The 19,374-nt window shown below is 42.2% G+C and overlaps 1 protein-coding gene across 2 annotated transcripts in view; it reads left to right on the forward strand.

Annotated features, from left to right (window-relative positions):
• LOC146809241 (zinc finger protein RFP-like) overlaps positions 1 to 19,374 on the forward strand; it is a 255,257-nt gene that overhangs the window by 103,705 nt on the left and 132,178 nt on the right. The window contains exons 6-7 of one of the 2 annotated variants that reach the window (XM_085616066.1): positions 2,439 to 2,480; positions 6,028 to 6,069. In XM_085616066.1, coding sequence (XP_085472192.1) covers positions 2,439 to 2,480; positions 6,028 to 6,069 — 84 coding nt within the window. The remainder of the gene's footprint in view (positions 1 to 2,438; positions 2,481 to 6,027; positions 6,070 to 19,374) is intronic. The other variant, XM_085616067.1, reaches the window with a different exon arrangement.

Raw genomic sequence — 19,374 nt, forward strand, 5'->3', positions numbered from 1 at the left:
CTGAAGGTGCCTATTCTCAGCCAGAAAAAGAGAGCCTGGTTGTAGTGTGGCCTTGTGAACATTATCATGTGATTCTGTATGGAAAGCATTTCACCTCTGTCACTGACCACCAGGAGTTGCTCAGTATTTTTGGAAATCTAAAAGTCAAGCTGCCCCCTCGCATCAAGAGGTGAGGCTTGACATTGCAAGAGTTGTGCATAAGTGGGAAAGGTGCAGAACCCAGCAGATTACTTCTCAGGAGCGCTGTTACAGCATCACAGTGCAAAGTCTAAAGCATACATTAATTTGTTGGTAAAGTCTAGCACCCCTGCAACTCTATCCAGTGAGCAGATCATTGCTTCAACCACCACAGATAGAGACGTGCTCATACTCAATGATATGACTGCAACGCAATCCTGGAGAAAGCGTACTCGACCTCTCACAGATTAAGTTAAATATCAAAAATTCTAAAATGTGCAGGAAGACCTTTCTGTCACTCAAGAAGGCATTATACTACAAGAGGATTGTCATACCTGAGAGATTCAGAGAGCAAGTCATTGAACTTGCGCATGAAGGGCATAATGGAGTGTGGATTCCTTGCCTTGACAAACAAGTCAATAAGGAACTGAAAGCATGTCACCTGTGTAACTGCTTATCTCCCAAGACCACACAATATCTGCTAAATATGTCTGAATGTCCCAAATAAGCGTGGGAAAAAATTCCAGCTGATTTCTTTGGACCGTTAAATAATAGCCATCATCTCATGATAGTTATTGACGAGCACTCACGTTTTCCCTTGGTGGAAGATTTATCATTGACCACCCATGACGAAGTCATCAATAGGCTGGATTATATTTTTGCAGCGTAGCGTGTCCCCTTCATCCTCAAATGAGTCAAATGCCCAACCTTTAATATCAGAGAATTTAAAGAATTTCTCATTTGTTGAAACGTCAAGCATCAGAAAAGCCTGCCTCTCTGGCCACAGGCAAATGGCGTTGTTGAACAATTTATGGACACCCTGAAGAAAGTTGTTCAGCATGCTGCGCTTGAAGGAATCAAACCTAAGTCAACTTCATGTCCAGCCATTTGTCCCTATCAGTCAATTCCCCAATCTACAACAGGTGAGCCCTGCCACCTTGCTGTTTGGGAGAGCCATTGGGACAAAGCTACCACAATGGACCACAAGCTGACAATAGACACTGACGAGATTTGTGTCACAGACACTTCTCACAAACGTATGATGAAGGTCTATGCAGATAAGTGCTTATGTGCCTGGGACATTGTTTTCGAGGAAAGACACCGGGTCCTAGTCACACAAAATGAGAGTGAAAGACTGATGCTCCATTTGTTGCTTAACCATTGAGAGTCATGACAACTAAAGGACATATGGTGACCGCTCAACGTCCTGAAACGTCCATTATGAGAGGCTTTTCACATTTCAAGCATGTTTGTTGGCTCCAGACCTTATGAGTGAGACAAATCCACCTGAGTGCCCTCGTCAAGCATCTGAGTCTACATCTATGATGCCAGATGACAGTGCAACTCCTTCACCTCGTACAACTCGATCTGGACAATTAGTGCGAGCATCTCTCCGACTCATTAATGTATATATGTTTTCTTCAACAAAGGGGCAGGTGTAGTGTTGTGTGATTATGTGCAATAGCATCCTTCAGGTCCTATGCACACTCCTTAAAAAAGTTATGCGATCAGTTGGAAGGTATTTGGGGTATCACTGGGTGTGTCAAAGTCTGTGACACAGTGCGTTCAGTTTACAGTTGCATGCTGAAGAATAAAGACATGTGTTACAGAGCTCCATGTGTGGTGTAGTCATTTGTGTGCTCCAGAGCTGTGGTGGATGCAACAGTCATAGGTTTCAAATGCCAGCAGGTGCTCATTGGCAATCAGTGAGCTCCCTAATTTAAGAAAGAGGGGATGATATAGTTCAAACTGTTTAGGACATTGAACTGTCTTTTGGCTTGATACAACTTTTTTAAGCTTAATCTTCAGGTTTTTCTTCGATACGCCTCTATCCCAATGTTTTGCTATTTGGTACAATCATTAAAGAGTCCTCTCTTCTTCCATCCCATTGATTGTTATCCCTCTTAAATGACAATGTTCAAAAGCAACTATCATCACAAGAGTGTAACCTGGAAAATGTGGTAGAACTTAATCTTTGGGGTTGGTCACTGTTTCAACATTGAGGAAGATGACAAGCATTAGAGAAATGTCGATCTGCCCCTGATCGAAGACAAGATTGTTGTTGCTGGTGCTAGGAAAATGGGGGATACCTTTCAAAATGTTTAGAATGTAACACACTCTCTTGATATTATACTGCTTTTCCTAACTTGAAAAGTCGGTTTCTCATAAGCATAGACATCCATGCTGCTGGAATTTCTTTTGTAAATCACTGAACTATAAATACGCTTTTTCAAACACCATTAATTGCCTTTTTCTTTTAGGGTTGCTAAGGATCTTTCTCAAGAGCCAGTATGTCCAGTCAGGTAAATGTTTTAATCTTCCTGTGCACTGTCTTCCAATATGCTTTGACACATTTGCTGCATTATTCGCCAATATATGATCCGTTGAAAAGAATAGTACTTTCAATTCTGAGTTGTAGATTAGGCACCAGGTACAGGAATCAACTGTATGCACTATATAGTGAACATTTTTCCATGATTAATGGTTCTATATAATCAGCATAGCCCATTGTAAAGAGCATATCCCAAACATTTTACGCCCCTCTAGCATACTCGAACCAGTCCCCTTATGACTGATCAAAGACCTTTCCTGTTATAATTACTGAATCGTTAGAACAATTTCATTAGTTTGCTTATATATGTATATTGGAAAGTGGGTTATTGGTAGGGGCAAATGTAGGTCTGCCACAGGCAAAAAGGCCACTAACACATGATAGGACTCAGCATAGGTCTTAGAAAATTATTCCTATGCTCAACCCTTGGTAACGTGGCTGCGAGCAGACAGGCTTAACTTCAAAGACAGCTAAGTAAAGCATTTAAAAAACTATTTCAGTAAATAATTAAGACACAATGCATAATAAAAATCCAACACCTATTTATAAACATAGGAAATATTTTTATCTTCAAAATGACACCAAAATGACAAAAATCCAATGTAGGGAACCGGAGATACGGATTTTCAAAGATTTAATAAAATATAGCACTTAGAAGATTATAGCACCATACTGTGAGATACCTGCTCAAGATAGACCGGGGCAAAGTCAAAGTTTCAGGCTGACTGCGATGGAGCCCTGGGCGGCTACAGCTTGCGGCAGGTCCCGGTCTCAGTTTCTACCTTCACACTTAGAAACTTTTCTGGAGCTTTTCTTCCCGAGGGTCGTCAAAGCTCCTAGCCAGTCTGGATCTGGTAAGGGTTCGCCGGCTTGACCTGTGATGAGGTCCCGGTCAACTTCCCTGGAGCGGACTTAGAAAATTTCTTAAGATTGCTTCACTGGGGCAACCCCGGAATCCAGGTTAGCACACGATGGAAGGCAGGTGGCTTTGCTCTCGGTCACCTTTTCTACGAGCGGACTTAAAAACTTTTCTGGAGCTTTTTCTCTTGGGGTCTCTCGATGCTCCTCATGTAGCCGGATCCGGTAGGGTTCGCCGGCTTCAGATTTCTCCTAGTCCCGGTCAATCCACAGAAGTTGAGGCGATGGAGCTTTTAGAGGGACGAACCTGGTTGCCTTGGCCGGATCACGGTTGAACGCAGGCGGCCTGGTGGCCAGTTAAAGTAAGTCCCTCTATGGAGCTTTTTTTCTAAGTTGCTCCAAAGTTCTCCAAACTTCTTGAACTTCTTCTTGAAGTTTCTCAAGGGGTCCCATAGTCTCTCAAACTTACTCCAAGGGTCTGGAAGCTCCAAGATGGTCCTTGAAAGTTGAGGACGTCAGTTCCCACAATCCACTGGTACAAAACCCTTACAAATCCACTGATGGTTCTCCAAGGTGTAGATTTTGGTGGTGATGTTTCAGTTGAGCTCTTTCAACATGTAGCTCTCAGGGACTCCACTCTTTAGTTTCTTTTTCAGCAAAATAATCCATAGGGCTGTAGTTTCAGAATGTGCAGTTTTCAGAGGTCAGGCCTTGCAAATCTTTGCACAGGAAAACGTCTCAGCAGGGCACTTCTTGCTTCAGTAAATTTCAAACAGCAGATCTGGAGGGCTCTGCCCCTCTCATAAACTTATTCCAAGTTCTCTGGCTCATGCAGGAGGTCACTTCTGACCAATGGGAGCAGGGTAACTCCTCAAAGTTATGACCACATCCTGTAGAGTGTGGCATTATTTTGTCCCAGAGTGCATCAAATCTTCCAAATCTATAATGGCTGATTTTCCAGCAAGGATGTAAGAGCTGGCTAAACACACCCCTAGGATGGCTAATTTACTTAGACTCTCCCCCTGTGTCTGATCATACCTTCCTTAATCCTACCATCTGCCTGAGGTGGTAAGTTCAGAGCTGTAAATGACACTGGCCTCTTTGAAGACCATGGTTTACGACTCCTCCCCCTGGCCTGGCATTCTTATGGAACAGCACACCGTCCTCCCAGCTGAGCTGGTCAACACCAGGGGCTCTTTATCACCTCCACAAGGCAGCCTGGCTAGTCCAGTTAACTCAGACCAATCAGGGCAGACCACTGGAAGGCTGAAGTTGGACTTACAAACAAGAAAGTCTTACAACTTCTTGTATGTACACTTTAGGAGGCATTCAACAATATGATATTGTTGGATTTACTATTACCATTCTGGGAAGTGCTTGAATGGCATTTCTAGCCCTCTCCTATACATAGTTATTAATTAATAACTGCCTACCATGTTAACCGATGTAACAGGGAATTTACAATGTGAAAAATGACTTGGCCCATTTTTCCAGCACCAGGACTTACAAACCCATATTTTATAAGTGCGTGTCTTATATCTACATTAACCCACCCCATGTGTAAATAGGGGAGACTTTAGGGGTTCTGAATCTGGAGAAATATTGCAGATCCTCCCTCCACAGTGCTCCTAGCATCAAACTCGAATTTGAGTAGCACTGTACCACAATGTGGGGAGTGAAATGTGAAATTACACTTTATCCAGGCATATAAAAACTCATTGTATAAGGGTGTACCTTTTAAATACCTGACCCCCCACCCCTGGGATACCTAGGGGAGACCCTGGGGGTGCCTAATATGCCAAAACATTGTAGGTTATCCATTTTTAAGAGCCCCGAACACCAAAGTCGAGTTTGGGCACAATTTACTTTTTAAAAGCAATCCTGGCACCCAGTGCTGCTTTTAAACTGACCTCAGGCTTCAGCAGTGCACACATGCAAGTGTAAAAAGAGCTGCTGGCCTCTAAACTGCCATGCCCCAGGGTACTAGGGACTTCTAGGTAGTTTCAATCCCTCAGCCCTATTATATACTATGGGCATATAGGGTAGGTCATGCCAATCACAGGAGTACCCCACCATACCTTTGTGTACCCTAGTGTATGTAGGTCTTTTAACTGTATTCTAATGTGTCTCTTTCAGCATAGCACTGGCCCTGGGCCTGGTTAGGCAGAGCCCAGAGTCAGTCAGAGTCAGTTACCACCAGCATCAGTCAGACAAAAGGTTGGCGGATGTCCAGGGCACAGAATAACTTTGCAACAATGTAAGCCCAGTTACCCTATGAAAGGTGTAATTCGCAGAGACATCCTAGTGCTCTAATACTGCATTTATTTGTGACAAGTTCATTACAATGTTCCAAATAAGGTCACAATTTCTTGAGAAGTTATAGCAGGTGACACACAGTCTGTTTTATTGGAAGATGGCAATATTCAGTAGTCGCCTGTCCTCTAGCATATATCCATATACTAATGAATATGGTAGATGAGGATACACCTTGAAGAAAATATCACCAACTCCAACATTAGCTTCCTAGGTGCAGACTAAGTTTAAAAAATGATGGTGGATATTTCACCCTATCAAAATTGACTGATATTCCAAAGTCACGTTTTAACAATCAATAACAAAGAAAAAAAGTGAATGAAGACTTTTCTCACCTTCTCTTTTAGGATCCAAGAAAATCTTCCTGAAGACCCTGATCGAGCAATTAAGTAATTGAACTTGTTTAAAAATTCTGTTGCACAACAGTATTCTGAAAAGTTTATAGACCTTTTATGAAGTAGTATACAATGGGGAACAGTACAGTGCTCACAATGCTGAAAATGTGGTTTCCAAATTCTATGATATATTGGAAATCTTGTAGATAGATTTGTGGTTTGTAGATTGGTTCGATGTCAGAATATCATTAACAACAATTTCATATGATAGAAATATTTGTCCTAAATATTGTTTCCAAAGATATCATCTTTGTGGTGCAATTTTTCAACTATTACCTTCAATGGGAAGTGAAAGATGTTTAGGGAACAACAGCAGATAATACTTTGGTTACAATATTGTAGTACAAACTTTGCACATTATGCACCAGGAATTTGAATCAGTGGCAGGGACTATAAGCCCTCAACATCATTCTGTGAGCAGTTGTTCTGCATAGTCAGTGGACTAGGCAAACTATTTGTTAGAAAACACTACTCTTTTTGGAGGAGTCACATAACGAAGAGTAGACGAGTTCAGTGTTGACAGAATATAGAGTGGCCCGAGTATTGTAACCATAAATACAAAAACACTGACAATAAGTTTGGTGTAATTCATAAAAGAATCCCCGGCGATATGCTGTATCTCCGTAAACAGTGTCTGCTCATGACGGATTACCCTAAACCTTTTCAAAATGCATTTGAGAAATGCAGTTGTTGTAGGGAAAGACATGAATTGTACATATATAATGTCCATTCCAGATAAAGTTATTATAGGCACATTTAACAATTCTTTAGTCATCTGGCCCTGTGGCAGAACCAACGACAGTAATCCCTGGCTACAGATTTAACGGGAAATTGTGCAGCTACAAACACAGGCCAAGCTCCACTAAACTTCATACAATATTGCTAGCATGAAAGTTTGCAGTGACCCATTGCATGATGGCCGTGCCATTGTTATCAAGAGTCGCACACCAATAAAGTCTTCAGCCAATTTTTGAGAAAAAAAGACATTTTGTGTTCTGCAGAGTAGTGTTCTATTAAACAGGGGCGTAACACAGGCCCCCGCAGCCCCCACAGCGCGGGGGGCCCTGAGCTGCAGGGGGCCCCTCAGCACCATACTCTGTCATGAGAGCTCCATAGTAAATACGGAGTGGGGGCCCCTCTATGTACCTTGAAGGGGGGCCCCCTCAACTTCACAAATGCATGCAAGCGATAACGTTTGTGGCGTTTGTAGTGAGGGAACACTGCCCACCACAAATATGTACAACCTGTAGCACCAGAGCAAATCTTATGAGCCATTAACATAGCTTTAGGGGCCACTTTTGGGGTGGCTTGGGCTCATCTATATGGGAAACAAGATGAGGAAGAGCACACTGCAAGGTTTGAGTGCACACGTGGGCAAAGAAATGTGCAGGTGAATCACAAGTCGAATAATTCTGTAGCATTGTATAGCCTTGAAGAATGTTGTGGCTCTTTTCATAATGCCCGGATCCATTTTAAATGTATGCAGTGCTGAAGGCTTCCTACAAGCACTTTGTTAGTTTGTCCTTCTTACAAAGGAAAACACCATTTAAGCAGGATGGCTGGTGCAGACGTGGAACACATTTGTTGGTGTCCAGTAATGGACGGTCCCAGGTGGAGTGAAGGGTCTTGAAGTCGCTTGAAGCTAATTTATCCAACTTTGGTACTGCCTCCCCCGCCTCTTAAAAGTTCCACTCTGGAAATTTAGCCTGAAATCAGTCCTGGAACTGTGGTCAAACGTTGCTCTCACAAGCCAATCATGGCTATGTAGGTCGTGATTTGTAGCTGAGTATTCATTGTGCCATAGCCCACTTCTTGTACCGTCCTGACCTCTTAGCTGTGAATGGAGCATAACCGGCTCCTGGTGGTAAATGCTGAAACACATGAACACATGGACACCTCCATCTCCTTGCTCCTACATACAAGCTGCATAATAATTTCCAACTCTCCAAATCAGGCTATAGCATATATTTTTCAATTCGGTACCTTATTAGGTCGAGCCTGTACAGCGCTTGGCTGACTCCTCCAACGCATTTGATTGGCTTTTGCATGTGTCTTTTAAGAATCGCAGCCTGCACATTGCTAAAGATGGGTGCACGTCCCACCTCTTCTGAAAAGTTCACTCCCATAGAGTATTGGCACGCGCGCAGGGTGGCTGCTCTGGCAGGATGCATGCTTTGCTACCACAGCTAAACTTCCACCCCGTTAGCTCCACCCCCTCCCCAGCCTCTCTCCCATCACTTTCCATCCTTGTTTTAGTTTGAAAGCAGCCGCTTGCCTTTCTTCTTTTTGGCAGCAGGAGGCATTTATTTAAATAACTAGCTTGTTTCACGAGTTGGGCAGTCACATTAACCCCTTCAGTGCCCGCCCCTTTCCCCGCCCTTTGCCGGCCGTTGAATTAGCGGGCGGGGTCTATGACGAGCTGGACTCGTCATGGGCACAGCGCCACCGTGGCCCATGACGAGTCCAGCTCGTCATGGGCACTGAAGGGGTTAAGGCTTACTTTGCGACTTTAAGACTGGGATGGTGGAGCAAACATCGCATGACAGCATTGACATTGCATGTGTAATGCACATGACATCAGCACGCACTCCGGCATTCAGAGCGCAGTGCACAGTTAAGTGCAGCTGACCTCCGTTTCAGAATGACGAGTCTCTAAATGCACTTCTGCAGAATATTTTGCTCTTCACATTTTGTTCCTGTTGCCATCACTGATGGCTGTTCCCAGTTCTTGTTCAAGCTTTCAGTACTGCCAAAACATATCTGTCAAAAAGTGTGGGACAGAAAGCACTGTAGAATTCATCACCTCACTCACAAACTAGCGGAGTTTGTAGTATTAGATTTCTTCCACAATTTAATGGCGATTAGATGAAATGGACAATTTTGTTTTAGAACTTTGGGGCAGATTTACAATTACTGGCGCATCCCTGCATATCAGCAGGGATGCGCCAGTTATTGTGCGTCACGGCTCCGCCACCATGGATGCGCCGCATTTACAATGCGGCGCACCATGGGGCAAAAACGGACAAATGCGTGACGCATCTGTGCCGCAAATGCAGCGGATTGCTGGAGTTTTGACGCAGCATGGGCTCAAAAGTGACTGAGTGAAATCTTGTAGATTTCACTTGTAGATTTCAGCCACTTTTAGGAGGCGTTCCGGCGACGGAACGCCCCCCCTGCACAGCAACGCCTACTTCTGGCGCAGGGCTTTACAACGTGATGTATCTCCCAGATGCGTCACGCTGTAAATACCCCGCAGCATGGCGCTGGTTTTGCCCCGCTGCTGCGTCAGAAAAGTGACGCGACGTCAGCGTAAAAGAGGCGCAAGGGGCTTGTAAATCTGCCCCTATGAGTCTAAGGAGTGTTTAAATGTAGCCCATAATTGGCGCAATATTTATTACATCTGATACAATATACCCCTGCTAAGTCGAACTTTACTGGTTTCCGTATATAAAACCCAATTATGAGGTTTTGGGGACCAACTTGCATATTGTGGTGCTTACACACATCGCAACTAACCGAGCCGCTCATAATAAGGGCCCAAATATAAAACCATCTTGAGGTGGAGGCATTTTAATGATAGACTAGAGCTATATGGGACCAGCATGACTATGTCTGTCAGGGGACGTGCACACACGGACACCCACACACCCACCCACCCACCCTTTTCACTGGTGGATACAATCAAGTTCACCAACCTCAACACATGGACTGTGCAAAGATTTCTGATGTTTTTGGTGTAATAGCATTTGCTTGTTAGACATATGAGATTAAAAAGATTTTATCATTGCCACCAATTGTGTCACAATAGCATCAGGGTGTATATGGGATTATGTTTTGGAATTTGCTTTTTATTTTGCACAATCTTTATTTTACTCTGGATTATTTTGTCATGCACAGGAAATGCCAATCATCACACTGTTTAATGTCTCGCAGAATGGCAATGAAAAAGTAATAAAATATATTTATTTTACACATGAGAATATTATATTTTACATAAGTCTTGAGAAACCTCTCAGTGCTCTGAAGCCATTGGGTGAAACATGTGTCCATTACATGTTTTGATCAACTTCTCACTGTATGAGTCAAAAAGATCGAAAATGGATCAAATTGTTACAGAGAATAATGCTATATATGACAGAAAATAATGATATTTCATTTAAATAAATATGACTTGAAGAAATAATTTTCTAAGCATTGTCTACAACTAGGAAGAATCACTTCAATGAGAGTAAGGGAGACCAGATGTTTAGGCCAAGCCCAGCAGACAGCAAAGCTGTCTGGTAGAAAAAGACTTATTGTCAATTTACCAGCTCTTACAGTGGGCTTAAAGCCTGCCCATTGCTTACTATTGGTTAGCATTACTGTCATTCTTATTTACTTGCTTTTTATTGAACAGATTGCCTTGTGTTTGTCCCTCCCCTGGAGCATTGTTTAGCCTGGTTGTCTGTGAATTTAGCTGCACCACTCTTATTTAACTCTGAGTCACACGCATCTCCCCAGTCCCTCTGCTGCTGCTGCTGCCAAGGGGTGCTATGTGGAATTACACCACTGTGTTTGTATTTATGAAGTGGAAAAGGTTGTTAAATGAGAGCTCAGAAGATGCCAATGCACTATCTTACTCTATGAGAAGAGGAGGGATCTGGCCTCAACTTCTGGGACATCTTCCCAGATAGCAGATGCGCTCAGTGAAATGGACCTCAGTTGTCATAAAGCACGCCTCAGCTATAAACTAGTCAGTTATGCGTCCGTCTTATGGAGGAGCTGGTTACATGCTTGTATAAACCAATCGCTCTGTATGTCCTATACACGCACACTCCCTCTCTTAGATGCTCCATCAGATTTCGTCCCTCTTACATGCACTCTTTGTGTCTTTATGGAATCCCCCCACACATAGCAGCTCTGGCTCACTCTCTCACATCTATGCATGTTGTATAGCCTGTGCAGAGATTTAAAATGGATCAGGTCAACTTTTTATAAATAAAACGAGGTGACAGCTAAGTACTCTGCTCCAAAGGCTTCCGCGCCTGTACATGTAACAGTCTTTTGCAGTTAAGTGTGGATGGAGGGTGGTCCTGATGCAGCGCGGAATGCAAAATCCCTTCCTTCGTCACAGATCATAGATCACACACAATCACTACATTCGCTGGTGGGGCCCATAACACCAACATTCATCCTTCTAATAACCTGTTTCCAAGGAGGCGATTGTTCCACTCGCTGTAATGGAAGGAAGTACTCATATATACCTATCTATAAAGGCCTAAACTTCACCTTTTAGTACTCCTCCCATGAATAGGCCATGGATCAGCTAGCTGCAGGTTGAAGTGATAACAAAATCTATAACATTATTTACATAAATACATTTTTCTCATAATAACGACCCAACACAGTTCTTGTAATAAATCTTAAATTTTTATCTAAATAATCAAAATTGAGTCTCTGGTTTAATCAAGCAATAGACCATCATATTTACCTATTCTGGCTAAAAGGTCGTCCTCTAAGTCAAAATCTCGGTCATCAGTTCATACTGTCAGAGTCTTAGGAAACAGCTGTCCTGCAGTGTCACCGTCCTCTCCGTCAGCATAACGTCAGGAAATCGAAAATCTCCTGAAGGGTCTCGCCATATCAACCTCTCTATTCTACCATTTTCATAGTAAAATTACATTCCACAAAGTAACAAATGATATTTTGAATGCATCTAATTGGTCCGTTTAAAATGGTTCAACAGCTTTCCCAAACGGATAATGTGTCTTTAGATATAGTTCTTATTTTCTCCTCGGAATAGTATCTTTTCATTGTTTCTTTCAGAGCAGCTGGCTGGTAGCCCGGTGTGTCCTTGGGTGGCACAGTTGAGTTAGGGTCGTCCAAAGGCCACTGCAGCTGATGGTGACGCATGCGCACTTCACTCAGAAACCTTCATAATGGAATCGTGCTCGTCAAATAGGGATGTCGGCCATTTTGTGGCCACCAAATGGTCAACTTAAGCAAAGAAACACACAAATGTAATTAATACATGGAAATGACTAATAAAATGTTATCCCCTTACTAATACCCATATGTGTGTGTATTTATCTAGCAGAAGCAACACTTAATGCAGGTTATATTCACATTAATAATGCACAAATCACGAATACATCACGAAAGCAACATATAATCATGCAATTTCTAATTGTCTATTATTAATATGCATACGAAATTAGTTTACGTTATTAATTAGGCCATGCAAATGCAATTCCTACGTGTATTTCTTACATTAGTAATGTTGGTCAATTCACACAGCAAACAATTAGTACAATTACTATTAATTAATTATTCTTATTCATCTAAACATGCAAAATGGAGAGGGTATACAATTTTTAAAGAAAACCCCACTCCAGCAATCCCCCCTTTGGTGATTTTATCACCACCACAACACTAAATTTATTCACCCTTTTACGGAAAATTGATATGTATTCTTGCTCTTAATTATAATTCAGTTTCTTCTTCATGTCCTTTTGCCTTTTTATACAAACTTTCTTTCCATTCTTCTAAAGTTATCTCTGTTAAGTCTCCTTCTGGATCTTTTTAGTTTTTCTCTTTCTATTTTATTCTTTGTTTTCTTGTTTTTACAACACATACATCCTAACCTTAACCCCTTCCCTGCTCATGACGGAACCGTTCCGTCATGAGCCACGGTTGGCGTGTGCTCATGACGGAACGGTTCCGTCATGACAATCCTGTTGGCGGCCGCTCCGCCTGCGCGGCGCTGTTTCCCCGCCTGTGCGGGGGGACAACGCAAATGGGCGGAGTCATGACGGAACCGTTCCGTCATGAGCACAGCTCAACTGTGGCTCATGACGGAGCGGCTCCGTCATGAGCACAGGCCCACCGCGCTGCCCCCCTGCCCCCCCAGCGCTGCAGCGGAATGTCCGCAGCAGCGAAGGGGTTAATATTAATAACACGAAAATCACACAAGTTAATGGGAATAATATTTTACCTATAAATGTACTACCTATTTTCACTAAGAAATTTTTAATAGCAGCAATTTTCTTCCCAATCTTTTCCCAAACACCTTCAACCTCCAGTGGTACAATTTCGTCATGCAATTCAGTAATATTTTTAATGTACACTTTCAGATCTTTGCTTTCGTCTGGAATGTAAGTGCAACAATGTTGAACTTTCAGCATTCCACAGACTCCACCCTCTTTTGCCAAAAAGATATCAAGGGCAAGTCGATTTTGCATTACCATAGCACGCATGGCAACCATTTCAGTATTAACCAATAAAAATCCTCCAGTGGTGCTTGTTGACAAGCGATCCACTACTGTTGATAATCTTCTAATATTGTTCGCATTCAGAGATATTCCCACTGCTGGTATCAATGCTCCAAAAATGTCACCTACAATTTCTGCCCAAGATTCTCTTTTACTACGTACTAAATGATTACCTAACCTATGTACACCATCTTTACCTCTGTCCATGTGAAAGATTTTTGGAAAAACTAGGCCTACGTAACATGTGCCATACCAATGGTCTGGCAAGCGATAATATGCCTTATTCCCACAGATAAAATAAAGTCCAGGAAAAACTGGATCTCTTCCACCTTTAAATCCCCATCCACCTATGATTCGGTATGTATCATGGCACTCACTATTCCCTACATAATGATCATCGCACGCCGTTTGATTTCTTCTTATACACAGTTTCCCTTTCTGAGGCCAATCTAGAGCCAAAGTTGGATTAGACTCTCCCTTCATATGTTTTTCCATTTCTACATCCCAGACTGTTTTCTCCCCTTTTCCTTCAGATGCCTTTCTTTTCATTTTCAATCTCCTTTCCTCGACCATGTCTAGGAATGTCCTTTCTTCATTCTTCAAACTGCATGTCAAATTATTTTTAAATATATACTCTAATGTTAGCTCCTTAGTTACTAAGAAAAATTCACCTAATACCTTAGCAGGTCTTACTTTGTTTAGTTTGTTATTAGCAGGTACTTGCGCAAAAATGTTATCTACATCTGAAAAATAATATTCTAATTTACCTGTCTCATAAAATAAGCTTGCTATCACAATACATGCAATTCCATACGTTGCTGGAAGGTGATGATAAGTCACTCCCTCTGACACAGATGCAGGTAACTGCATGCATACGTAGCAGTCCCTTACGTCCATGGTCTTTACATATTCATACAATAACTTTGAAAACACATTATTTGAAAAATCATTAATAGACTTATCTTTATGTAAATAATTATTATCTATTCTAGTTGGAACTACTTTTTTAATCTTCTTAATGTTAGTAATGTTCTCAGTGTGTCCTTCTAATGTATCTATAGTGACCTTAAAAGAAATCAAAAGAGCAAGTATGCTCCATAGAAGCATTAATAATCCTGTACAACAACAACACATTTTACACCATCTCTTCATGAATGTACATCTACTTTTGCTACTATCTATGTTAGCCATCTTTGTTAATTTGGACTGTGTCTTTTGACTTAGCCTCTTTTATTTCGCAACTAGTTCTCTAATCTTAGGCCTCCAAGACCCTACTTAGTTCTACCAGTATCTATTGTTTGATTCAATTGTTATTTCTTCATCAGTAGTTTTCTATGTTTTCTCAGTTTGGCATTTCATCATTTTTCACTTCTTTCTGTTCATCCAAATACAGAATTTCCTGATCTTCCGTTTCTTCTTCTCCGATGTCGGATAAGATAACTTTCAGGATTCCTGCTTCTTCTTCCTCTTCAACCACTTTCAGTACAGCCTCCTCTGGATTTCCTTGACTATTCCTCCTTTTCAGGCAGTGCCACGTACGTCCATTCCGGTGACTTATACTTCTGGTTAGGTTTCCTTGTTCTTTTTCCCTCTTCCTTATCTTGATTAGTCTCTTCTTCTTTTGATTTTTCTTGGCTTGTCACTTCATTCACCTGATCTGCCCTTGGTGATTTCACTCGTGTCAGCCGATATCTCAATCTTTTTATTTTGTTTGGCCACACTTCGTCCTTTTTGACTCTTTTCTGTTTACTTTCTTTATTATTCTTTTCCTCTCTCCAAGCTCTTTTTCTTAGAACTCGTCCTTCTGGTATCTCATTATCACTCTCTTCAGATTCTGTCTCAACTTGCTTTTTCTTTTCAACAACTTTTTTTTCCACCACTGTTTTCCCTACTTCTGTCCCTCCTCTGGTCTCCGACACGCAATCTTCCTGCTGGTTACTTGCCCCTTCACCTAGCTGGATGTTGCAGTTCCCTACACCTCCTCGGGGGTCTTCCGCAATCTGTCCCCCTCTCTCTGTACCTGTCCCTGTTTCACTTTGATCTATTATTTCGGGTGGAATTTCTCTTGGTCTTTCATCTGAAACTTCCTTCTCTCAAATTTCATTTACTGCTTCTTCGTTGTCTTTTCCTTTTTTCTTTCTGTGTTCTTTTCTGGGACCTTGTCTCCCTTGTTCGTCTTCAGAATCTGAACTGATATCAGAAATCTGAAATCGTCTTCTCAGAGAGATACTTCTGGGGACTAATATTTGATCAAGTACTTTTTCCCCCCTTTCAGGATTTTCTTGTGTTTTTGGCTCTTCGTTATCTGATTCAGTACTTGACTCTGATTCGTCATAGTACTCTTTTCCTTTGCTGTCAACTGGATTTGGTATCCTCAAAGTATGGCTGGCATGGATCCAGTTTTTCACTCCAGCACACTTCACAGCTGTTGTTGTGGTCAGAATGACTTGTCTTGGTTTTCCCCACCTTGGAACTAAACAATTTCTTCTTCTGTGGACTTTTATCCTAACCCAGTCTCCTGGGCTCAGATCATGGGCTGGCTTCCTTTCAAGAGTGGTGGCATCCGCTCCAACCTGATGAAACACAGAATGAACTGCGTCAGCCAGGCCTTTACAGTATTCCAACACCATGTCATCAGTTATTGTCATCAGCTTGTTGACTGGAATGTACACATGCCTCATCGCTCGTCCCATGACTATTTCATGAGGACTTAACCCTGTTGTTCTGTCTGGTATTGCTCGAATTGTCATTAAAACTAGAGGCAAGACATCAGGCCATTTCATACCAGTGGCTAAACACATTTTCCCAATTCTGTTTTTGATTGTACCATTCATCTGCTCAACCACACCAGAAGCCTCTGGTCGGTAGGCACAATGTAGTTTCTGTTGTACATTCAATGCTTCACAAATCAATTTTACAATCTCGTTATGAAAATGTCCTCCTCTGTCTGATTCAAGAGTCACTGGGAACCCAAACCTGGGGATGAATTCTCTCAAAAGTAGCTTTGCCACTGTCATCCCATCATTTCTTCTTGTTGGAAATGCTTCCATCCACCTGGAGAATAGGCAAACTACAACCAGAACATACCTCAGTCTGTTACATGGAGGCATTTCAATGAAATCAACCTGCATTCTGGTAAAAGGTCCACCCTCTCGGCCTATGGTTCCTAGACTCACCACTGTCTTTCTCCCAGGATTGTATTGCTGACATATTAGGCATCTCTGACATAGGCTTTCTGCTACAAGTCTGAATTTTGGATTGTACCAGGTCTGCTTAAAAGACCTAATCATGGCGTCTCTCCCTATGTGTCCCTGGCCATGATACATCCGTGCCATGGTAGACATCATGCTATCAGGCATCACTGGTCTTCCATCTCGATAGACCCACACACGGTCCTTTTCTCTTGGTGCACACCCTGCTTTTATCCACTGTTTCATTTCCTCATCTCCTGACTCTTCCTACAATTGTCTCAATTCTTCCCAAGTTCCCACAGTGTTAGTAAACATTGCTGAGCAAGAAGACATTTCTCTCTCCTTGGCTCGATTGACCGAATTCTGGTTCCGTGTACAATACTGCGCCATATCATTCGCATACCTGTTTCCAGTAGTGATGTAATCACTACCTTGACTATGGGCAGCACATTTCACCACAGCCAATTGTTTAGGCAGCTGTATCGCCTCAATCAATTTTCCAACCACTTCAGCATTCTTAATAGGGGTTCCACTTGAGGTCAGGAAACCTCTTTGTAGCCAAAGCTGGCCGAAATCATGGACAACCCCGAAGCCATACTGGCTGTCAGTTATCACAGTCACTCTCACACTTTTCCCAATTTTGCATGCTTTGGTCAAAGCAACAAGCTCAGCTACTTGGGCTGACCTCACTCCTTTCAAATAAGATGCTTCCATCACTGCTGCAACGTGCATACTGCATATGCTGCGCTTAGTACTCCTTCATCTGTTCTCAAACATGACCCATCAACAAACAACACAAAATCACTCTCTGGCAAAGGTACATCTTTTATATCTGGTCGTGGCTTTGTGCAATACTCAAGCACATCCAAACAATCATGATCTGCTTTACCTCTCACTTCCACATTCTCAGCATCAGGTAACAAAGTTGCAGGATTCACATTCACACATCTCGCAAGGCTCACATTTGTTGCACCTAATATGACCTTCTCATACTTAGTCAGCCGACTATGTGTCATATACTGAGTACGACTCCTTGTCAAAAGAATCGCCACATCATGAGGTACAAACACTTTCAACGGATATCCCATCCCAATATCTTCACTCTGCTCCAAACTTCGACATGTTGCAGCCACTGCTTTCAGACACCCAGGTAAAGCTGCAGCCACTGGGTCAAGCATTGATGAGAAATATGCAATTGGTCTCCTCAACCTTCCATGCTTCTGGATCAACACAGAGAGTGCACATCCATTTCTCTCACTGCAATACAACTCAAACTCTTTCTCATAGTCAGGCATGCCCAGTGCTGGTGCTTCACACAAACCCTCTTTCAATCGTTTAAATGATGTCAATTCTTCCTTGTTCAATTCAAGGGGATCTTTTACATCACTCCTTGTTAATCGTACCAAAGGTTTTGCAATCAGGGAGAAATTGCTAATCCACTGACGGCAGTACCCCGCCATTCCCAGAAACATTCTCACCTCTCTTTGGGTCATGGGGCTCTCATTCCTTTTATAATTCTGATTCTGTCTATCGTTATTTTTCTCAGACCTTTCTCATTTTTATTTCCCAAATACTGTACTTCTTTCTTACAATACTGCAATTTTGCTGGTGACACTTTCAATCCTCCGTCCGCCAAATGATTCAGTAGTGCTATTGTGTCTACCTCGCATGCTTCACGTGTTTTCGACGCCACCAAAAGGTCGTCGATATATTGTACTAGTACTGAACTTTCAGGCATTTGCAGACTTTCCAAAGATTTCTTCAACAATTGATTGAATATTGAGGGGCTCTCTGTATACCCCTGTGGGATTCGGCACCATGCCAAAATCCGCTCTCCAAAACGAAATGCAAAAATTTGCTGACTGTCATGATGTAATGGAATAGAAAAGAAAGCATGGCATAGATCAATTACTGTATACCATTCCGCATCATGGGGAATCTGGTACAGAATTACTGATGGGTTTGGCACAATAGGACAGCATGATACCACAATTTTGTTTACCTTTCTCAAATCTTGCACTATCCTGAATTTCCCATTAGGCTTTTTTAGTCCCATTATCGGTGAATTACATGGACTACTCCTAATTTTTCTTAAAATTCCTTGCTTGATCATTTTCTCAATTATTGGAGTTACTCCTTCAATTATTTCCGGTGTCAATCTGTACTGAGGGACATTTGGATAGCTTATTCCTTCCTTCACAGTTATTTTGACTGGATCTACGTTTCTAATTAATCCTACATCTTCTCCAGTAAAATCCCACACTTCTGCCTTCACTGACTGCTTTAGTTCTTTAGGCAGTTCATCAGAGTTGAATATTGCATAAGTCTCAGTAACCTCGTTTTCTCTGTTAGCTATGGTCATTTTATATAGCACATCCTCATCTGGTGTTTCAAATGCTATTCCATCTGGAGTACAGAATATGGTGCAATTCATTTTGCACAACAGGTCCCTACCTAATAAATTCACTGGACTGGTGTCGCACACCACAAAGCGGTGCATCTCTGAAGAATTTCCCTATACTAACTTTCACTGGTTCTGTCAAAAACGTCTTTATCTGTCTGTTGGACACACCAACCACTTGGATTGTTTCATCCGAAAGAGGAAGATTCTTAACATCAGCTGATCTAACAGTTGATCGAGTAGCACCAGTGTCCACTAGGAAAGTAATATTTTCATCATTAACCTTCCCATCTACAAATGGTCCTGTCTGGTCTACTTCTAGAGTTGCGCCAAGTACGCACTCTTCTTCCTCCTTTCGGCACCGTCAATAGCTTTCCTCTGAGTCGCTCTCATCGCGCTGCAGCCAATACTGTGAAACAGCGCGAGCGCGCAGAGGCTTATTTACCTCTTCTTCATT

Source organism: Triturus cristatus, chromosome 7 (assembly GCF_964204655.1).
Source record: "Triturus cristatus chromosome 7, aTriCri1.1, whole genome shotgun sequence".
NCBI lineage: Eukaryota > Metazoa > Chordata > Amphibia > Caudata > Salamandridae > Triturus > Triturus cristatus.